The sequence below is a fragment of the Capra hircus genome, chromosome 4, assembly GCF_001704415.2.
Source record: "Capra hircus breed San Clemente chromosome 4, ASM170441v1, whole genome shotgun sequence".
NCBI lineage: Eukaryota > Metazoa > Chordata > Mammalia > Artiodactyla > Bovidae > Capra > Capra hircus.
This window is the reverse complement of record NC_030811.1, coordinates 63,653,053-63,675,496: the sequence shown is the minus strand read 5'-3', so window position 1 is coordinate 63,675,496 and position 22,444 is coordinate 63,653,053. Positions and strand designations below refer to the sequence as shown.

Here is a 22,444-nt window from a genome sequence, read left to right as displayed (position 1 = left end):
AGAGAAGGCACAGCCCACCTGCAAGTGGAATCTACAGCCATGCTGGTGCTCAGCGAGGGTCTGACCAGACCCCCCACCCCAAGCCTCTTGGGGCTCTGGCCTCTTTGATCCAAAGCAACATGCAATTAGCCTCTAGTCTCTGGCAGTTTCTTCCCCCGCCCCCCACAAAAGAACAAACTGTGTTTGCCCTTAGAAAGGAAGTTCTGAGTTCTGACTCTTTCTTCTTGTTTTTAGGGACTGCATGAAAATGGGCGAGGTAGATGGCAAAAAGATTGGCTGCACCGTGAGCCTCCTGGTTAGTCAATGATTTCCCTTTTCCTCCTTGCATTCTAGTGTTTGCTTTTTGTCAGAAATACTATGTTTTGTTTGTTTTTCCACCAAAGTGTGTCTTTATCTGAGTGTTCTTAGAAGAGTTTAGAAGTGTTCTTTGCTTTAGTTTGAATTAAATGCTAGAGAATTCTCAGCTCCCGAGTGTTGCAGAAAGTACCCACTGTAAGATCCCACGGTGATGCCAGCTTCTCCCTGTTGTATCATTTTTCTGCCCTGGAGTCCTTTGTTGCTCTCCTAGGAGACAAGGATGATGTCCCAGGAAAAAGGTCTTTTCAATTCTGTGTAATCAGTTCCTTTCTACTCTGCTTATATTTATTCTAGATTTTAATAAATATTAATGTTCCTTTCTGAACAAATGACAGTTTCCTGTTTAACACGCATATTTTCACTCTATAGCTTCTTTGCAAATTAAAGCCATCTGTGGTTAAGGTTTGAACTATAACTGGGATAACCATATAGTTTCTCATCCAAACAAGAAATTTTGGAAAACAAAAATCAATATCATAAGGATAATAGGCTATAGCAGAACAGTTCTAGGAACACAAAATTTACCCTGAAAGTTCTCATAACTAATTATCAAATAGAATGGTATTCTCACTACAGAGCAAAAGAAGGACTATACGTTTACATTCCTTTTTCAAATTTTGGTGTAGGATAAATTGATGCTTTTAATAATTTGCATTGGTCACATTTAAAACACAAGAATACTCTGTGACTGCTTCTGGTTCTAAATTTGTGTATATCATGGTTCCTTTTTCTTGTTTTGCAGAGTAGATACACCTCTTCATCTATCCTAAGTATTTGCACAATCCTAATTCTTACTCTGATCCACGAGTCTCTTACATCCATGCCTTTTTGTTCTCTATTTGCCTGTACCTTAAAATTTTGTTTCTTCCCCAACCTGATTCTGTCTTGTCTTAAGTCGTTAAGTTGCTTGCTCAGTCGTGTCCGACTCTTTGCAACCCCATGAACTGTAGCCCACCAGGCTCCTCCGTTCATGGGATTTTCCAGGCAAGAATACTGGAGTGGGTTGCCATTTCCTTCTCCAGTAGATCTTCCTGACCCAGGGATCAAACCCAGGTCTCCTGCATTGCTGGCAGATGCTTTAACCTCTGAGCCACCAGGGAAGCCCATGTCTTGTCTTAGCTCATTGATTTCAGATTTGTTTTGTTTTGTTTATTCCCCCTCACAGTCCCTCTTCAGAGCTCAGAATTTTTACTTTCGTAGGACTATCTTTTCCCTTAATTTCTTTTCTCACTATACTGTTCATCTCTGAGTATATGACTTTATCCTTTTTTTTAACCACACCCACCACTTCCTTCTCATTTTTGCATTTAATTGTTACATCCCATCTCCGATACCAGTTGCTAAAAATAGTGAGACCCGAGCATCCTTTGTCAGGCCATCTCTTGTTATGCAGTTTCTCCATAATTTTTATCCTCAGACCCAATACTAACCTGCAGGCCATCAGGCCAAGCTCATGGGGTCAGCCCATTACCTCTCCCCTTAGCACTTAATGTCTAACCTTGAGCACAGTCATTCCCACTTCTAAATTTCCTTTCTGTGCTTTCCCCACTGTTTGCCAGCCTTTGGCCGTGGTCAAGGTCCTCAGCCTGATCTCCTTCCATGTCTCTGCTTGTATGTCAATATTTGCGGAAAAAAGCCAAATGCTCCATCGTCTTCAGGTTTTCTCAGTCTGTCTCCTTAATCCTGGCTCTCCCCCAGCTCCAAGCCTGAAATCTCATAAATAACCTCAAAGGAAAGCCTCTGCCTTTTCCTGAAGGACTCATCTTCCACTGTCTCCATCTGCTTTCACAGCGCCCTCTGTGACCTTGAGAGGTACACTCTTAAATGTAGACTCTGGGTCCATTTCCTCAACTGGTATAAACAGAAGATATCATTTCCTCTGATGGAAGACTAAATACTCTGACCTAAACATGTTTACTCTAGTTTCCCAGTAGGAATAAGTCAGAGACAATAAAATCAGTGGCCCCCATCAGTGTTCACATGCTGACCAAGAATAGTCCTTATAGGAAATGCTAACACTTTGAACACTGTTTTAATTTCAACTAGCACAGGAATACTTATTATTAAAGGGCCAAATATATAACTCTGAAGCTAATCTTTTTAGTTCATACTCCATATGGAAAGTTTTTTGATGTTTTCTAGCTGCAATATGCTTCTCTTTAATCATTCACTTCCTCCTGGAGATATTTCTTAACTCTTTGGAAAGATCAATTCCAGATTGTCTTCAGAGGAACTCTGACTTTCTCTACAAGCTGTGAGTTAAATGGTAGTATTAGACTGGTAAAAATGTGTAATCTTTGACATGACTAAAACTAGGAAATTAATTATTGTTTTGTTCTTTCTGTCACTAGTTTTGCCAGACATACATGAAAGAGACTCATTTGCTGACTGAGAGATCTTTTCTTTCTTTTTTTTTTAAAGACCTATTATTCATTTACAGAATGATCACTTATTTTGTTCCCAAAGAAATTTGCTTCTTACCAGAAAGCTATTGGAAAAAAAAAAACATTGTTTAATAGTGTAAAGGTCTGCTATTGAGTGGTTAGATTTATGTTTATGGTATAAAAATTCTTGCTAATTAAAATTATTTTGATTATAATAAGAGAGATGTGAAGAGCATTGTTTACTAGCTTTTTAAAGAATGCTAAGATCTACAGGAAACTGTAGCCTGCCACCTCCTCTGTCCATGGGATTCTCCAGGCAAGAATACTGGAGTAAGGTGCTGTGCCCTCTTCTTGGAGATCTTTCCAACCCAAGAATTGAACCCAGGTCTGTTATGTCTCTTGCACTGGCAGGTGGGTTCTTTACCATTAGTGCCACCTGGGAAGCCACTCAAGATTAGTGCCACCCAAGGAATATAGGACACAAGAGGAAAGGGGAAGGGTAATGGTATAAATTGGAGGAAATATTTTTTTATGATGTGTTCAACTACATGTCAGCTTCTTGAAGTTAGATGAGTCCTCATATTGAAGAATGGATACCTATTTGGTAGTGGCCACAAAGTATATTGACAGGAGGCCCTCAGGCTTCATGCCCAAGTACAGTTAAGCAGCCACACTGGCTAGTTTGGTCCATAACCAAAGCCCTCTCTAGCTAATCAACTTTAGAAATGTTTAGAATTCCTGGTCTTTCCCCCTAGAAAAACCTGTTACTCCTTCAAGTCAACAGATTTGTCTCCCCATCACTATTCAATTTTCATTCTACACTGCAAGTAGCATCTGTCAAAATAATAGCAATAGTAATATAGTAGTTCAGATGGCTGTAAACAGAGATTTCATAATATCCGCAGTGATCTGCTCGCTGAAAGAGCCTTATACAGAGCCTCACAGCATCACGCTTTTGCTGGATTCCAACTTCTTACACTTTTGCTCCTATGTTTACTAAGTTCAGTGAGGACTAACATACTTTCTAATATGATAAAGAAATAGATGTGGAGGCCTATAAAATAAACATTTAAAATGACACCATAATATGTTCAGTTAAGTCAAAGTTGAGTTTTTGATGATGAATGTTAAAACATTTTAGAGAAGTTTAAATAAGATCCAGATGCTTTGTTTTGATAAACCAAATATTTTCAGTAAGCATGCCCTTGTAACAATATTTTGAAATAAAATCTCTTACAAACCCCTTTATGTTGTAGTCATAAACTGGAAACCTTTAATTCACTATAAAACAATTGTAAGATGAAAGAAATTATCCTTTGACTATCAGTGATCAAATGTAATAAATAGGTTAATATCTTACATATTTTTAATATTTTAGTTGAATTTTTAGACTAGTTCACTGGCAGTTAAACTTAACCAAAAAACAATAGAAAGTAACAAAAGAAATGTGAATCAGTGGTAATAACATCCCCCCAGGAGTTACAAGCCTATCCAGTGGTTGATAGGTAATTTTTAATACAGACAGTGTTGAATTAAAGATATATCACTGTCTTTTGCACTTGACTGGCAGTCCAAAGGTTAAGACTGCCCTAACAATGCAGGGAGTGCCTGTTGTATCCTTAGTCAGGGGACTAAGATTCCACATGCCATGCGGCACAGCCAAAATAAAATAAAAGGAAAGAAATGTCTATATATATAACTGTGTCCCTTACTTAATTTTGTAAGACATTAGAAATTTTGTAAGACATATAGAAAAGTTTGTCTGTTTTCTTGGTTCAAGACATGAAACTTCAAGCAGAGTAAAGGGTAGATACCTGCCAACCTAATTGTTGAGAAATTATCCATTGTTGCACTCTTTTTGTTTTTCTCTTAGAACTTCTATAAGACTGAACTGAACAAGGAAGAGATGTATATACGCTACATCCATAAACTCTATGATCTGCACCTCAAAGCACAGAATTTCACAGGTAATTGTGTCTTTTGACTTGGGTTGGGGGAAGTGGGCTGGTCACTGTTATATTAAACATAATTCCTCTGTTTTTTAAATTAGACCTGAGGACTCAACCATTTCTTTTAAAATTGGAATTTAGAACTGGAATATATATGTTGTTTTTCTTTACTATATCTCTTTGCATAGTTTTTTAGGGGGTGGTTCGGGGATTGGTTTTTGAGTGGTTTATAAAATACGCACCTAGCTTTTCACAGTCTGTTTAGAGTTAGTATTTCACCACTTCAAGTTAAATATAGGAACACTACAACCTCCCCACTGTACATTGTAATAGTCATAAGCATATATGTATATACATTGAAAAATTCCATCAGATAATGTCATAATTTTTAAGTCATACCTATTTTAAAGAATTTAAGAGGATAAAAATTATCTATTATATTTACTCAGATATTTACCATTCCTGTTGCTCTTTTTTCACTACTGAAATTCTCAGTTTTCCTCTTAACATTTTCATTCAACCTCCAGAACTTGTTATGGTATTTCTTTTAGAACAGATCTAGTAGTGAAGAACTCTTAGTTGTCCATCATCTTTATTTTACCTTCATCCCTGAAAAAAATGTTTGCTGGATACAGTTGGACAGTGCCTTTGTATCAGTACTTTAAACTTTTATTTTCTCCTGACCTCCATTGTTTCTGATGAGAGCTGTAGTCATTGAAATTGTTCCCTGTCTGTGATGTGTAATTTTCTCTGGTTGCCTTTAAGACTTTGTCTTTGGTTTTTAGCACTTCAATTATGGTATATATATCAGCATGGTTTTTTAAAAAAATCTATTCTGGTTGGGTTTGCTGAGCCTCTTGGACCTCTAAACATTTCTTTCACCACATTTGGGAAACTTTCAGGCATTATTTCTTCAAATATATTTTTTGTACTGATTCTCTGTTTTGGGACTCCAGTTTTATGGATGTTAGACCATTTGGTATTGTTCTGTAATTTCCTGGGGTGCTGTTATGGGGATTTTTGTTTCAATTTTTTTATTCTTTCTGTTTTTCAGATTGGATAATTTCCATTTATCCATTTTCAAGTCCATTGGCTCTTCTTTATCATTTCCATTCACCTACTGAGCCCTTCCAGTGAAGTTTTACTTTTTTTAATTTTTATTATTTGTCTAAACTTTATTTAGCTATTTTTAATAGCTTCAGTGGTTTTGCAAAAATTTGTATTTTCTCCTCATTTCACAAGTGTTCACTTTTACTTCAAGTAGCATGGTTATAATAGCTGTTTCATAGTATTTGCCTATAATTTCAACAACTGAATCATCTTAGAGTTGGCATCTGTTAATTCCTTTTTCCCTTTGAGATTTATTTAGTTTTCCTGGTTCTCTGAATGTCAAGTAATTTTGGATTCTATCCCAGACATTTTGAATATTGTGAGATTCTGGGTTTTGTTAAAATCTTCAAAAATTCAATCCAGCTAAGTTCAGACCTAAAGTCATGTCCCAGGGGAGAGCCTGGGACATGGACAGTTCTTTATACCATAGTTCATTTATCAGAATCTTTGTTATGTTGATTCTGATTCATTCCATACATGTACAGCTTAAGGGTGAGCCCAGGAAGTCATACACATAATTTAAAAATTCCTTTCTCCATCTCCTTGTTCTCTCTGATCTTTCTCACTCTTACCATCTCCCAAGGGCTCCTTTTCCTGATACTCTTGCTTAATCAGAGCCCGAGTACTCAGAGCCAAGACTTGATCCTCCACACTATGACCCACCATGTATAGTCAGCCTCCCTGGTAGGGGGAAAGCAGTGAAAGAAAGTAGAAAAGTGGACGCCACTGCTGCTGCCACTGTGACTGCCCCTCATGCCACAGTGCCGGTTGGCAGCTTTGTTCCTGGGACTCAGAGTGGGCCAGAAGAATAGGAAGTACTCCATCCCACAGAGGGTCCTCCTCCCAGTTCTCTGACTAAAGGAGCTTTTTCTGTCTGTTTTCCATTCAAAGTTACAGAAAACAGGGAAGGCTAAGCCTGGAGATAGAAAAGGCAAAAAAGTAAAAACAGGGAGCTCACCACTCTGTCATCCTTCCTTGAGTACTGATTTTCCTGTTCTGTCTGCCTTCTCATTTACTTTTCAGAATTCTCCAATAGTTGCTTTATATATTCTGTCTTGGGTTTTTAGGTGAATCAGTGAGAAAAATACACTAAAATGTGCATACTACATCTTAACCAGAATGAGAACCCTTTAATTGGATTTAGAAATTACAAATCTTAGTCTTTTGGCACACTCTTCTCCCAAGAAACTCCTGAATCTTGGTTCCTCCCCCAGCTTTGAGAGAGTAAAGGAACACTTTCTGAAGTGATGCTCATGTTCCCAGGATTTAAGCATGCCTCTAGCTATGGTTCCACCATCTCAGCTAAGAGCATCGCTTAAAAGTTAAAAGTTCCCAGTTCGTGACTCAGACTGGAGACCTTTATGATATCTTTGATACCTCTCATTCATGAGGTGCTATTGGTTCTGCTTCCTAAAAACGAAAGCCATATCCTTTCTTATTGTTTCCAGTTTCACTGCCTCAATCAGGCCTTCATCGTCTCTCTCTTGGACTGCTTCTTAACTATCCCGAGTTATTCACTAGAGCAGGGATCAGTAAACTTCAACCTGCAGCCCTGTCATTTGATTTTTCAAAGAATGTTTTATTAAAACTCCAGCCACACCCACTTAATTACATATTGTGTATGGTTGCTCTAGCACTCAAATGGCATAGTTGAATAGTTGCAACAAAGACTATGTCCTACAAGCCTAAATTATCGACTGTCTGATACTTTGAGAAAACTTTGTCACCCCCTTCTCCAGATGTAACTGTCAATTCATGTCTTCTACAAAGTAAAGCTCAAAGTCTTTATTCAAGTCCCATCATAACTGAAGCAACACCTGTCCATTCAGCCTAATGTATTCTTGTTTACCTCTAATACTGTTTTCCTTCTTCTTATCCTTCAGAGCCAGCTCCTATATCATCTTTTCCATGAAGTCTTTATCTTCCTTCTCTCTCCTTCACCAACTCCATGAGCTCACACCCCCAGTTATGGGCTGAATTCATGTTTTCTACTCTTTTCCCATTGCAGTTTTTTCAGATTTCCATTCAAATATTTATCATATTTAATTCATAGTTATATAACAAATGTGTGTGTTGCTAAGTAGGCAGGTAGGTAGGTTGAGAGATCTTTAGTTGAAGGGTAAATTCCTTGAGGACAGAGATGATATTTTCTTCTTAGTCTTCTGAGTTCTTAGATTAGTGCCTAGTGCTGTGAGATTTAAAAAAATGCATTACTAAGAATGCACTCAGATTTAACACCCCAAGAGCAGATTTTTCTCCTTTAATATTGTTAATTCCTTAATCACCAAGGAAGCCCCAGTATCTCTTCACACAGATGTCCTGATAGTTTTGATTAAATAAACTAAGATTTTTTTAGCTGACTCTGTTGTCTAAAAGTTTAAGTAGTCATTTTAAAGTAGTTTGTAGCTAACATTAGAAAAATGGTGTATTTTTTTAATCTGTGGAATCAATCTAGTAGACTTGTTTTATTTTGAAGCCCATTAAAAAAAAAAAAAAAACCAGAAGAAATGAGAGAGGGAAGTGAGGACAAGCTTTTGCAGATATGTAACAGATATATTTTGGTTTTCTGAAACTCCAAATCTGTCACCTTATATTTTGAAAATGTGTAAATCTTTTTTCTCTAATTTGTTTACGCAACTTGGAGTTTTTATGTTCCCCAAAGTCATAAGAAATAAGTTCTTTTCCCATATAACATTTTACTCATTTCTCCTCTGTCCTCACTTTTGTGGGTCCTTGGAGAAAGCAGAATTGATGGAAAAACTTCTGTCTTTACAGGATTTGTTTCTTATGGCTTAATCCTTTCCAGCCCTCTGTGACAATGCCCTCCATTACATGATTCATCTCCACATTTATCCTGTGTTACTTCTTTCTGCATATTGATATCTTCCCTGTACAATTCTCAAAATGATGGAATGAGGTGGCCCATATATTTAATTATGTGATAGTGGCCTTTTGTTCCAAATTGTAAACACTTTTAAAAACATTGTTCATAATTTTGGATGTGAGCCATCTTTCTCTTTTCAGTATGTAATACAGTCTTCTAAAGATACATAGGAATAAACATGCAACATATTGTAATAAAACATCTTCGATATGCTGAAGTGTTCCAGAAACCTCAGTATTCTGTTGCTGACACCTCAGAGGCATATGTTTCCTTTAATGAAAATTTTCTGCAGTTTTCTTCATACACACCGTTTACCCCTGATATACATCGTTATCTGCCGGAATCAAATTCTGTTTTCACACTTTCTCACATCACCCTTTGGTTGTTTGTCAGCTTGCTCTGCTGGCCTGCCAGTTGTTGTTCATTCACTAAGTCGTGTCTGACTCTTTGTGACCCCATGGACTGAAGCACACCAGGCTTCCCTATTTTTCATTATCTCCTGGAGTTTGCTCAAAACTCATGTCCATTGAGTTGGTGATGGCATCCAACTATCTCATCGTCTGTCACCCTCTTCTCCTCCTGCCATCAATCTTTCCCAGCATCAGGATCTTTTCCAGTGAGTCAGCTCTTCACATCTGATGGCCAAAGTATTGAAGCTTCAGTTTCAGCATCAGTCCTTCCAGTGAATATTCAGGGTTGATTTCCTTTAGGATTGACTGGTTTGATATCCTTGCTGTCCAAGGGACTCTCAAGAGTCTTCTCCAGCGCCACAGTTCAAAAGCATCGATTCTTTGACACTCAGCCTTCTGTATGGTCCAACTGTCACATCCATACATGACTACTGGAAAAACCATAGCTTTGACTAAATGGACCCTTGTCAGCAAAGTGATGCCTCTGCTTTTTAACACACCGTCTAGGTTTTGGATGTCTTGGATGTCATAGCTTTTCATCCGAGGAGCAAGCATGTTTTAATTTCATGGCTACAGTCTCCATCTGCAGTGATTTTGGAGCCCAAGAACATAAAATCTGCCACTGTTTCCACTTTTTCCCCATCCCTGTACCATGAAATGATGGGCCCTGATGCTTTGATCTTAGTTTTTTGAATGTTGAACTTTAAGCCAGCCTTTTCCCTCTCCTCTTTGACATTCATCAACAGGCTCTTTAGTTTCTGTTTGCTTTCTGCCATGCAGAGATCCAGGGAATAGCAAGGAGGGATAAGAAAACCTTCCTAAGTGAGCAATGCAATGAAATAGAGGAAAACAATAAGATGGGAAAGACTAGAGATCTCCTGAAGAAAATTGGAGATACCAAAGGAACATTTCATGCAAAGATGTATACAGTAAATGACAGAAACAGCAAGGACCTAACAGAAGCAAAAGAGATTAAGGTGGCAAGAATACACAGAACTGTATAAAAAAGCCCACCAGTGGTTACTTCTTTTCCCACCCTTCTCAGGGGCAGCTCACCCACACCTGGCCTTCCAGCCATGCCTTGGACCTTCCCAGGGCAAACATTACTTGAATAGCAATTTACAGATTAGGAACACTTCATTATTCCCCCCTTTTTTCATTTTATTTATTGTGGCAAAATGTGCATAACATAAGATTTGCCCTCTCACCCATTTTCAGCAGACACTTCAGTGGCCATCCAGTGCACTCATGTTCTTGGGCCACCATCACCACCATCTGTCTCCAGAACTTTTTCATCCACCCAATCTGAAACCCTGTACACATTAAACAGTAACTTCCCATTTTCCCCTCCCCCCATCTCTGGCACCACCATTCTACTTTCTCTCTGTGTAAATCTGACCTTCATTGCCTTTTTGGTCCCTCCCTGTGGGCAGCTAAGATGTGGGAAGGGGTTCCCTCTGCCCTCCCCACTATTCCACCTTTACACTGTGGCATGGTTAGTCTCAAGGATATTTTTTGAAAGCTCGGGGAGATACAAGAGAAATCTGAGAGGCGAAGATGATCATTCTGGAGTTGTGTCATTAAGATAAAATAGGAGTTATTCAGCAGCTAAAGGCTTGAAGGAACAGGCTGTGAAGGACCCCAGGTGTTGGTTGGTGTGATAAGGGAGAGGAATCTTAGTTTGTTCAGGTGACAGGAGCAAGAGTGTGGACAGAAAAACAAAGGTGCCCTTGGGGTTTTCTTAGCTGCTTGGCATTATAAGGGTATGTGGGTAATTAAAGATTAGGAAGTGATCTCAGGAGGCCTCATGGAAAATGAGGACGCTGTTCAAATATAGCACAGCTCTGATGATCTTGTTATCATCATCGTCTGTCTTATCCCCTGTGAAGCAGTCTTCCATGGTAACCCACGTCGTGGCGAACTTGGCTGCTTCTACATCCACTGATTAATCGACACCCTCCAGCAGACATGCGCTCTGTCCATCTCGCCCCAGGAAAGGGCCTGTCCCCTGTCCATGCAGTGGAAGGCACCTGTGTCCCTGGCAGGCAGCCGCCTCTGGATCAGGTTGCATCATGTTTCATTCAGCAAAAGTGATGATGGGGTCGAGGGGCTGGAGGCTTTTTAGGAAGACAGTAGCAGGCTCACAGTAGCAGTCTCCTTCTTACCTGTCGTAAGTGGGGACATTGGAAAAATGTGAGTGGAGGGACCAGACCATGGGCAGCCTTCTGTGTCACTTGAGGAAGTCCAAATTCATTCTGTTTTTAATTGTTACTGAGAATCATTGGCTAGTTTTAATCATGGGAGCAATGTGATCATTTGCGTTAAAGAAAACTTGTGTTAGTAACAGCTTGCACACTGAATGCTGGGGAATAAGAGACTGCTGGTGGGTGATGCAAAGTTTTGCTGCAATCATTGAAGTTACTGGGTCGAGCTCACCAAAGGTAATTAAAGAGGAAAATACAGCCAGAACCTGTGCCTTACAGGACTTCTACACTTAAGAGATAAGAAAATATAGTGTTGGGGACCCAGGCCTTTCTTATCGCAACTGTATTTTATACATTGAGATGGCCAGATCACAGTACTGGAACGTAACATGTTACTTAGGAACCTTATGTGTAGTTATCCTTAAAGCAAATAAATGAAGAAAAAGAATTACCATTTATGGATATTGTGTTAAAAGTTACTACTGTGTATTTTCAGACATGTGTGGGGATGGTTGGTAAACGGATACCTAACATAAGGATTTTATCATTTTATTCGGTTTAGTAAGTAAGTTGGCTGTTATAGTGTCAGGTGAAAAAATTATTATAGTCTTTCATCAGGGACAGTGAATTCTGGTTCCCATTCTTGATGTATTTGGCCGTATTTATGGTTCAGGAAAAGAAAAGACCTGCAGAATGGCAAGTATCCCATTAAATACATTACCTGTCAGCCATGCGTAAGCCTGTGGGTCACCGCTTCTATACACGTGTATAGAATGTCATCCCTTCACATGTTTCCCCAGGAAATTCCCGCTACACCAAACATGTCATGACTTTAGTAACCATTACTGAAGATTTGTGGGGCCAGCCAGAGGGGGTGTCAGAGTACACAGCCCACACAATTTGTTCTCTCTCTCTCTCTCACACACACACACACACACACACACACACACACACACACACACACACACTCTTCTTATCCAATACTTTTACCCTTTCTGGTCCTTTCTCTGTTGGATATTAATAGATTTTAAAAGTTTTTCTTCTCTGAACTCTTCTCTAGCTTTTCCCCTTCTAAATTCTGTCTGTACCCTGATACCCCCCACACACATATACAGTAAGTCCCCTACATACGAACTTTCAAGTTCCGAACTTTCAAAGATGTGAACATGTGTTCCATCAACGTCGACGTGAGTGAAATGGCAATTTGCCCTCCGTCTCCTATTGCTGACGATCCTTCAGCTCTGCCATCTCCCACCTCCTCTCCCTTCTCCAGTGAGTAACTCTTCTTGCCTGTTCACTCGATGCCAGCCCCTGTGTGCCAGCTATTGTACCATACTACTGTACTTTCAAGGTACTGCACTTTAAAGATGTTTTCTTTATTTTTGTGTGTTTTTTTATGTATTATTTGTGTGAAAAGTATTATAAACCTATTACAGTACAGCACTATAGAGCTGATTGTGTTTGTTGGGTACCTAGGCTAACTTTGTGGACTTATGAATAAATTACACTTAAGAACACACTCACAGAAGAAAACTCATTTGTATATAGGGGACTTGCTGTATTACTTTCACATTTTTCAGCCTTTTATTAGCCAAGAGAATTGAGCTATCATTTTTTGTTTCTTAAGCATGCCCTTTGTTGCCAACAAAGATCCATATAGTCAAAGCTATGGTTTTTCCAGTAGTCATGTATGGAAGTAAGAGTTGGACCATGAAGAAGGCTGAGTGTTGAAGAACTGATGCTTTTAAACTGTGGTGTTGGAGAAGACTCTTGAGAGTCCCTTGGGCAGCAAGGAGATCAAACCAGTCAATCCTAAAGGAAATCAATCCTGAATATTCATTGGAAGGACTGATGTTGAACCTTCAGTGCTTTGGCCACCTGATGTGAAGAGCTGACTCACTGGAAAATAATCTGATGCTGGGAAAAATTGATGGCAGGAGGAGAAGGGGGCGACAGAGAATGAGATGGTTGGATGGCATCATCGACTCAATGAACATGAGTGTGAGCAAACACCAGGAGGTGGGGAAGGACACGAAGCCTGGCATGCTGCAGTCCATGTGGTCACAAAGGGTTGAAGATGACAACAACAACAAAGCATGGCCTATGGAAACTACCCACAGTCCCCTGCCAAAGGCTTTACCAGTGAACCTATGCAGCAAACGAAAGCATGTCTCCCCTGCATTTTGGACCAGCTACAGAGCTATCCTTCAACATTTTAATTATGCCGGTATATATGAACAGTAGGGGTAGGAAATAAACAGGAAGGAGAGAAAGAGAAAATAAAGAGAGCCAAAAGATCAAACACAAGTCTCTGGTAATTCCATCTCCCGGGGCGCTTCTCATTCATTCACCTTCCGTTGCATATGTCCTGGACATGTGTTCTTCAGTATCGTGAAATTCAGGAAAAAAGGACTTAATCCAGCTTATCCTGAACCAGCTGCATTGGGGTCCTGTCTCGATCATCACCTTCCCGCTTATCTTTCAGAGGCTGCATATACGCTGTTGTTATATGATGAGCTGCTGGAATGGTCTGACCGGCCCCTCCGGGAGTTCCTGACCTACCCCATGCAAACGGAATGGCAGCGCAAGGAGCACCTGCACCTCGCCATCATCCAGAACTTTGACAGAGGCAAGGTAAGTGGCCCCAGTCCCCTGTGTCCCTTCCCAAGGTGACTGTCACATTTCCTCTATTTCGAGTTCATTGATGGCCACCTCTTCAAGCAGGGGCCTCAGATTTTCAGTGTGCATTCACAACTCCCAAGAGTTGACTGAAATTAAGATTTCCAGGCCCCACTCCTGCAAATTCTGATTAAGTAGGTCTGGCTTGCGCCAGGGGGTTCTGCGATTTTAATGAGGAATCCAGAAAATTCCAGTGTGTATGAACTTGGACCCCATCTTGAGAGACCCTCATCTAGAGGTTTCAACATCCAGGCATTTTATTATCTGAAAAACCACTATCACACCTCCCCTACCTCCCCAAATTGGTACATAGTAATCTGTCCCAGTCCATTTTTTTTAAGGTGAAATAAATGAAACTAAATTTATTTACAGAATTGTATGACATCCCGTCATATACTCAGAGTTGCCATAGGGTGTTGAAAACCTCCCTGAGCTAATAAAGCAATTCAGCATGTCACCTCCCTGCCACCTGCTCCCTCTTCAAGGGTTTGCAGTGCTCTTTAAAAAAAAAGTGAATCTGACCCCAGGTGATTTGAACACTTGGATGCTTTGGTGATACATGTCTTAGATTTAAATATATCTTTCAAAGTGCCAAGGTTAAACAGGAAATGAAAATACACCCAGTGGCTGTCAGTCTTTTATAAAACATAATTGGGTACTCCTAAAAATTTGATGCCAGGGAATTGCTTTATTCCTATCCTCTTCTATTATTTATCTAACTACACTGACATATTATTCATTACGTTAGTAGCAAAGAAATGCCTCTGTATCCTCCCACAGTAAACTTTCCACCTGAAAGATAAGCTGTTACAGAACCTCTCTCGGCCCATTCCCAGGAGGCTGTGCTTTATGAGGACTTTGAGACTATAGCCCATGGGTCAAACAGCTCACTGCCTGTTTTAGTTCAGCCTGCAAACTAAGAATTACTTTTACATTTTTAAATGGTCAAAAGAACTCAGAAGAAGAATGGTATTTGGCCTGTGGAAATTATATGAAATTCATGTTTCAGTTGTCAGTAAAGTTTTATTGGAACACAGCCAAGCTTATGGATGTCTGAGGATGTTTTCATAGTTTAATGGCAGTTGTGACAAAGGTTGTATGGCCCACAACACCTAAAGCATTTACTGTTTGGTGGGAAAATTTGCAGACACCTGAGCTAGATCGAAGAATTTTTGCATTTCTGCTGAGAGTAACCAGCTGGCTTAGACCCTTGCAGTTTACAAGTACGCTTGGGCCAACAAGGAATCCACTGAGCCAGCTGTGGATAATTGGACCTTAGGGGTCAGTGGCAGTTCCGCATACCCCAGCCCTGAGGGGCTGCTCATTCATCTCCTTGGCCATTGTGGAACTGCAGTTATTTCAGCATGTTTTGTTTATTTTTTAACTATAAATTATTACTTTATTTTTTTTCATTTTATTAAAGTGTAGTGATTTACAATGTTGTGTTAATTTCTTCCGTACAGTGAAGTGACTCATCTGTACATATAATATTCTTTTTCATATTCTTTTCCATTTCTGTTTGTCACGGATGTTGGATATAGTTCCCTGTGTCACAGAGTAGGACCTTGTTGTCTATTCATCCTGTATGTACTAGTTTGTATCTGCTAATCCCAAACTCCCAGTCCATCCATCTATTCCTTCCCCACCCCCGCTTGGCAACCACATGTCTGTTTTCCATGTCTGTGAGTATGTTTTTGTCTCAAAGATGTGTTGATATGTGTTGTATTTGAGATTCCATATAAGTGATATCATATGGTGTTTATCTTTCCTTGACTGACTTCACTTAGCGTGATAGTCTTTAGGTCCACCCATGTTGCTACAAATGGCATTATTTCATTCTTTTTGATGGTTGACTAATATTCTAGTGTTATGTGTGTGTGTGTGTGTGTGTGTGTGTGTGTACACCACATCTTCAGGATAATAGTTTTGAGATGATACCAGGAAATGTTGTTTTTGCACCATATGTTAATGACTTGTAGGTTATCATTTTCAACTCTCTAAATATTTTAAATAATGAACTTGTTAATTACATGCTATTTTCATGCTTAAAATTGCAGTGGTACTATTAAGGGTAGGTTTTAAAGGTTAAGAAGTAAGGCTTGATCATCTGAGAGTGGTCCCCTCTTGACCTCTGGGTGGAAATTAGTAAATGCCATGAGATTGTTAACATTTATGTTATTTGCTTGTCCACAGTGTTGGGAGAATGGCATCATCTTGTGCCGGAAGATTGCAGAGCAGTACGAGAGTTACTATGATTACAGAAACCTGAGCAAGATGAGGGTAAGGTACCTGCATGCATCCTAATCAGGTTATGGAATCCTTTTTTAGATTGACTTCCCCATGGTGCTAGGAAGTCAACTTTGTGATCGTCTTGACTTGATGTGTCTTGTAGAAAGCTTTTGAAAGAAGCATACTCCTCTATTTATCCAGAGAAATAGCATGTTGACCTGTGTGATGCTTTTGATTAATATGCAAAACATAAGCTGTTGATCTATTCTAAACACTACATCTGAAATATAACATTTAACCCAGGATTAATACTTTTTGTTGGAAGAGCTTGTCACTCACACACAAATCTCAGTAATATTCCATTCTTAGTTCCATAATCTGTGCAGTAAAATAGGAGAAATGGCTAGCTGACGCATTTTGAAAGATTTGGGGGCTAACTGCTGTAGGTATCAAAGCTTTTTAGCTTCAGAAATGTTTTTATTTGCTAAAACTGAAACCAAGGTCTTAGTACCCAAGAGCCCAAGGAGTTTAATATTCTGTGACCCTAAACCAAATATTTTATATTGAGGTAGCCAAAAAGTTCACTTGGGTTTTTGTGAAGCATCATACAAAAACCCAATGAACTTTGGCCAACTCAATACCTTCTCTTCTTGAAGGTTCAAACAAGTCCCTCTGGTACTCCACGTCCTTATTCTTGTCAGGTCAAACATTTTGTATCATCTTGTTACATGTAAGCTCTTCAGGGCTTCTAAAACAGGATCATCAGATTATATATACATATGCACATACATATATATTTTTAAAAATTATGACATTGCCTTTTCATTCCAAGGTAGTAATATAAGAGATAATACTCATAAACCTTTAACAACCCAGTATCCTTTATACCACAAGTAACTTCTTCCTCTGGCAGGAGCCAGCCCTGTATTTTGGGTGTTCTATTTCATGTCAGGAGTTCATCAATATTTCTCCTAACAGGAAAACCAAGGAGGAAAAGCCTTGTTTTAACTTCAGCCCATCACGCTGGCTTTGGCAGACACTGCAGTTTCATATAAAAATGTCCCTGTGCTTCTCTTTGCATCCTGTCCCCGGAACAGAAGCGAGGTTATAATGTTTACCTTTGAGGGCCCTTGGGTGCCATAGTCACTAAGATTTTTATAAACTCAAAGCTTTGCACTTCATGCCAAGTGCTCTTTTGGGTGCTGTTACTGGGGGTGGAGAGAGGGGAGATATTTTCAATTGCAATATTAGTCTTTCTCTGGAAACCTGGAGATGATAATACCATGAGTGGAAAACCATAATCTTTATGTACTTCATGCTTCCAACCTCAGTCAAAGACACACTTAACAGCCTTCAGCTGTTAACACTTGCACTGTGGGCCCTATTTGGTTTGTTGGTTTATCCCCGTTCAACCTGTACAAGGTTACATCTTCCAGATGTCCTGAATTACCATGACCTAGGAGAACTGAATGCTCAGGTGAGTACAAGAATTCTCCAGAAAGATTTTGCCTCTAAGAGTTCATGTTAATTTTTATTGTGAAGAAAATATTTTGATAGACTACTACTACTAAGTCGCTTCAGTCGTGTCTGACTCTGTGCGACCCCATAGATGGCAGCCCACCAGGCTCCCCCATCCCTGGGATTCTCCAGGCTGTGCATAGAAATCATTTCCTCTGGTGAGGACATGTAGTAATATACTCAATCCTTTAAAGCAGAGGTCAGGAAACTGAAGCCTATGGACCTCAAAGAATTGAGTAGTTATGACAGGGACCAGGTGACTTGTAAGGTCTGAAATATTTATTGTCTGGCCATTTACAGAGTAAGTTTCCTGATCTCTGCCTTAAAGCATAGAAAAGGAGTCAACCTTCTTTTCTGCAAATGGAACTAAAGTGACGTTCTCTTTTTTTTAATAGAAGAAACATCCTCTTCTATAAAGTGGTGGAGCTAAAAGATGAGATAAAATGACTAAAACACCCCCTGTTCTTTGCTAGATGATGGAGGCCTCTTTGTATGACAAAATTATGGACCAGCAACGTCTTGAACCAGAGTTCTTCAGAGTTGGATTTTATGGGAAAAAGTTTCCATTTTTCTTAAGAGTAAGTAATATACTACTTGATTTGCTTTCATGCTTCCAGTATAGATATCCCAATCAAGCAAACTAAGATATGAATGACATATTTTCCTTTTAAGGCAGGTAATAACTTCACAAGATTCTCTTTTAACTTTAGTTTGCAAACATCATACTCATATAGAATGCCTTGTTTTGAATAATTTCCCAAGATTTCAAACAATCAGTTGAATTTTCTTCCTACGTTTCAAAGCTTGTTATATTTTATGAGCAATCTTTGGCAATTACAGTTGTTTCCCGTATATAATTGGTAGCATTACTTCCGTTCAGCCTGCAATTTCCATAGTTAGTCTTAGAGAAAAATGGCGGGCGCTAGGGCCTGGGAGTTGCAGACCGCAGAAAAGACGACAGTTTCACATCGCGTGAAAACTCTGCCTCCAGGCTCCAGAGGACCATTGTTCCTCCTAGCTGACTTTGAAAAGATAAATGCCACCCAGCAAAGAGATTCAACTTATTGCTAGTAGAAACTATTTCTACAAAGGGAAGTTTTCAAGACTTTCCAAAGTACCTACCAGATAATAAAATAGTTGACTCCATTCTTAGCATTTTTCGCATTCAGCCAAGTAGTCTCTTAAGTGCTGAAATAACTTAGGTAACATTTCAGTTTGTAGCATCTCATTTATACTCACCTAAAAGCACTGGTAAGATAAGAATGCACCTTCTCCAGCAACTAAGGAGGAGTGACAGGAATAATTTGTAACATTGAGTGAATTCATTACAAAGTTTAAATCTTAAATATCTTCCTTTAGCTGTTGGTCGGAGAAGGCAATGGCACCCCACTCCAGTACTCTTGCCTGGAAAATCCCATGGACGGAGGAGCCTGGAAGGCTGCAGTCTGTGGGATCACTGAGGGTTGGACATGACTGAGTGACTTCACTTTCACTTTTCACTCTCATGCATTGGAGAAGGAAATGGCAACCCACTCCAGTACTCTTGCCTGGAGAATCCCAGGGACTTGGGAGCCTGGTGGGCTGCCGTCTATGGGGTCACACACAGTCAGACACGACTGAAGTGACTTAGCAGCAGCAGCAGCTGTTGGCACCTATGAATAGATACAGGATGGGGGTACTTGAAGCAGGACAGAGAGGAGAAACATTTGACTTCATTGCTTCTTTAATAATCGTTAATGTATCTGCCTTTCAGAATGAAGATATGTGTGTGTGTGTGTGTGTGTGTGTGTATGTGTAAAATACCTAAACACCATAGGCAAAGATTCACTTAGTATCGCATAAAACAAATGCTCAAATAGCAAATCAGTCATCTAACTGATTGAAATAACCATGTATGTGGGTACCACACAGACCTAGGTATAAAATCTCTTTGCTGGGTTAAGGAGGATCCACATACATTGTCGGCTCTGCAGATGGACCTGCCTACAGACAGAGGAAAGCTTGATTCCAAATCAAAACTAGTGGCAAATTCAGAACACTTGCTGAATTTGAAAAACTGTGTCTTCAAAGTGGACACACTGGTCCTGGGCTGTCATCAGCCACCTCCTGCAGAGTGCAAGGTCTGGGTCCAAGTTCCGAGGGAAAGGAGGGATATTCTGGAGCTGTGAGCAGCGCAGAGGGCTGGAGACCCCACAGTAGGGCCCAGACCTGATTCTCATGCTGCAGACCACCCCTTCCTCTCTTGGCTCAAAATAAGGCAATGATTCTGTTTTTTTCCATATCATGCTCAGGGCTACCTGATCCATTATGCACAGTAGATACAGTGCTTAGGGACCATAATATTCTTAGATAGTTCATAAAACTGTTTTCTTTTAAAAATCAGAAGAAAAGAGTAAACTTTCAGGTTAAAGAAAATGTTAAAATATATATTTCAGTGTATATTATGGATGTGAGTGCACACTGTCATGCCCGACTGTTTGCGACCCCATGGACTGTAGCCTGCCAGGCTCGTCTGTCCATGGAATTTTTCAGACAAGAATCCTGGAGTAGGTTGCCGTTTCCTCCTGCAGGAGATCTCAGCGCAGGAATTGAACCTGCGTCTCCTGCATCTCCTGCAATGCAGACAGATTCTTTATCTGTTGAGCCATCTGGGAATCCCACAGTGTATACTCTACACTAGATTGCTTTTTAATAGTATATATTGTACATTAGGTTATTATTGATATTATTTGTCTTTATACCAAATGAGTCATACAGTATGATTTTTAACATTTTTAATAGAGAAAGCAGCCCATGAAAGTTGTATTGTAGGCCTGATCAAATTCTGAATTCAGCTAACAGGTGTATTATAAAGTACCCTAGAACTCTATCGTGTATGTGTGATTAGTGTTAATTAAAAGTGTAAAGATTTTTAAAAGTCAGAGTACTTTAGGAGCCATAATTTTAAAGGAAATTTGGCAAATTAGAAGACGTATCAGCTAATAAAATGAATTTTGTTACTATATCAATTGGAATAGACCACTATATCATCTTTCTTTGGAAAACAGCTTTTCTACAAGTAAATGGCATTTCCTTCTAAATGAAAGAGAAGTATCACCCTCTATTGGTTTCTAAATGGCACTGCACACTTGGAATCGTGGGACTAGATTTTTTAAGAAAAAATCTTTGATTTAAAAACAAATAGCAACTTTAAAAATTTCCTTTCACTGTGTGATCAATTTCCAGATAATATTTAAAGCTCAAATAAATTGATATGTTTGTGTTATTGAGGTAGCTTTTTTTACCCTCGTGGAAAATGATTTCTTTATTGACAGTGTTTAAATGCATAAAATATCTTTGAATAGTGATTTGTCTGAGGAGGATGATTGAGGTCAAGGATGGGAAAGATACTTACTTGTTATTGTATGCTTATACTATTTGGGAATTTTTTATCCCATAGGTATATATTTCCTTTTTAAAGAAAGACAATTTTAAAAATTAACTATTAACGAATTGTTGTTGTTCAGTCACTAAGCCCTGTCCAGCTGTTTGTGACCCCATGGACGGCAGCATGCTGTGCTTCCCTTCCTTCACCAACTCCTGAAGTTTGTTCAAACCCATGTCTGTTGAGTCAGTGATGTCATACAACCATCTCATTTCTGTTGCCCCGTTCTCCTCTTGCCCTCAATCTTTCCCAGCATCCAGAGCCACACAAAGACATGTACATGAGTATTCACAGCAGCGTTATTCACAATTGCCTAAAAGTAGAAACAGTCCAAATGTCCATCCACTGATGAATGGATACACAAAATATGGTATAGCTATACAATAGAATATTCAGCAATAAGAAAGGAATGAAGTACTGATAATGCTACAAAATGAGTGAACCTTGATAATATTAAGTGAAAGAAGCCAGTTACAAACAGCTGCATGTTATGTAATTCCATCTATATGAAATGTCCAGAATAGGTAAATCCATGGAAACCGAAAGTAGATTAGTGGCTGCCAGGTGCCAAGGGGAGGGGCAGATGGGGAGTGACTGCTAACGGGTACAAATTTCCTTTTGCAGTAATGAAAATAATCTGAAATTATATAATGTGGATAGTTGCACAACTCTGTGAATATACCAAAAACAACCGAATTGCATACTATAAAAGGGTAAATTTTATGGCTTGTGAACTATATCTCAAAACTATGGTTTTAAAAAAAATTAATGGAAAGAAAGCTTATCTCCTTTTTATTTCTCCATAACTCAAATATTAGGCCCCAAATTTATGTTTATTCCAAAGTGATTTCTTACTACCTTTGAATGACCTTACACTTAGAGGCATTCCCCTGATTTTATAAACTGTTGTGACGTATAAGCATTGCTTTAGAACTGTTTCAGTTTTCAGATACTTATTTGGGGACTTCAGTAATATACAAGAAGATATGTATTGTCTTATTTTATCAAGCAAATTTATTATATTTCATTTTTTAATTTTGTATTGAGTATAGTTGATTTACAATGTTGAGTTAGTTTCAGGTATTCAGCAAAGCAATTCAGTTACAGGTATACATGTATCTGTGGCTCAGATCATGAACTCCTTATTGCCAAATTCAGACTTAAATTGAAGAAAGTAGGAAAAACCACTAGAGCATTCAGGTATGACCTAACTCAAATCCCTTACGGTTATACAATGGAAGGGAGAAACAGATTCAAGGGATCAGATCTGATAGAATGCTTGAAGAACTATGGACG

At 39.2% G+C, this 22,444-nt stretch overlaps 1 protein-coding gene across 2 annotated transcripts in view; it reads left to right on the top strand.

Annotated features, from left to right (window-relative positions):
- Positions 1–22,444, top strand: part of DOCK4 (dedicator of cytokinesis 4) — a 472,836-nt gene that overhangs the window by 411,552 nt on the left and 38,840 nt on the right. For both annotated transcript variants that reach the window (XM_005679177.3, XM_018047173.1), the window contains 5 exons: positions 235–295; positions 4,615–4,708; positions 13,784–13,932; positions 16,171–16,257; positions 18,198–18,302. In XM_005679177.3, the coding sequence (XP_005679234.2) occupies positions 235–295; positions 4,615–4,708; positions 13,784–13,932; positions 16,171–16,257; positions 18,198–18,302 (496 nt within the window). The remainder of the gene's footprint in view (positions 1–234; positions 296–4,614; positions 4,709–13,783; positions 13,933–16,170; positions 16,258–18,197; positions 18,303–22,444) is intronic.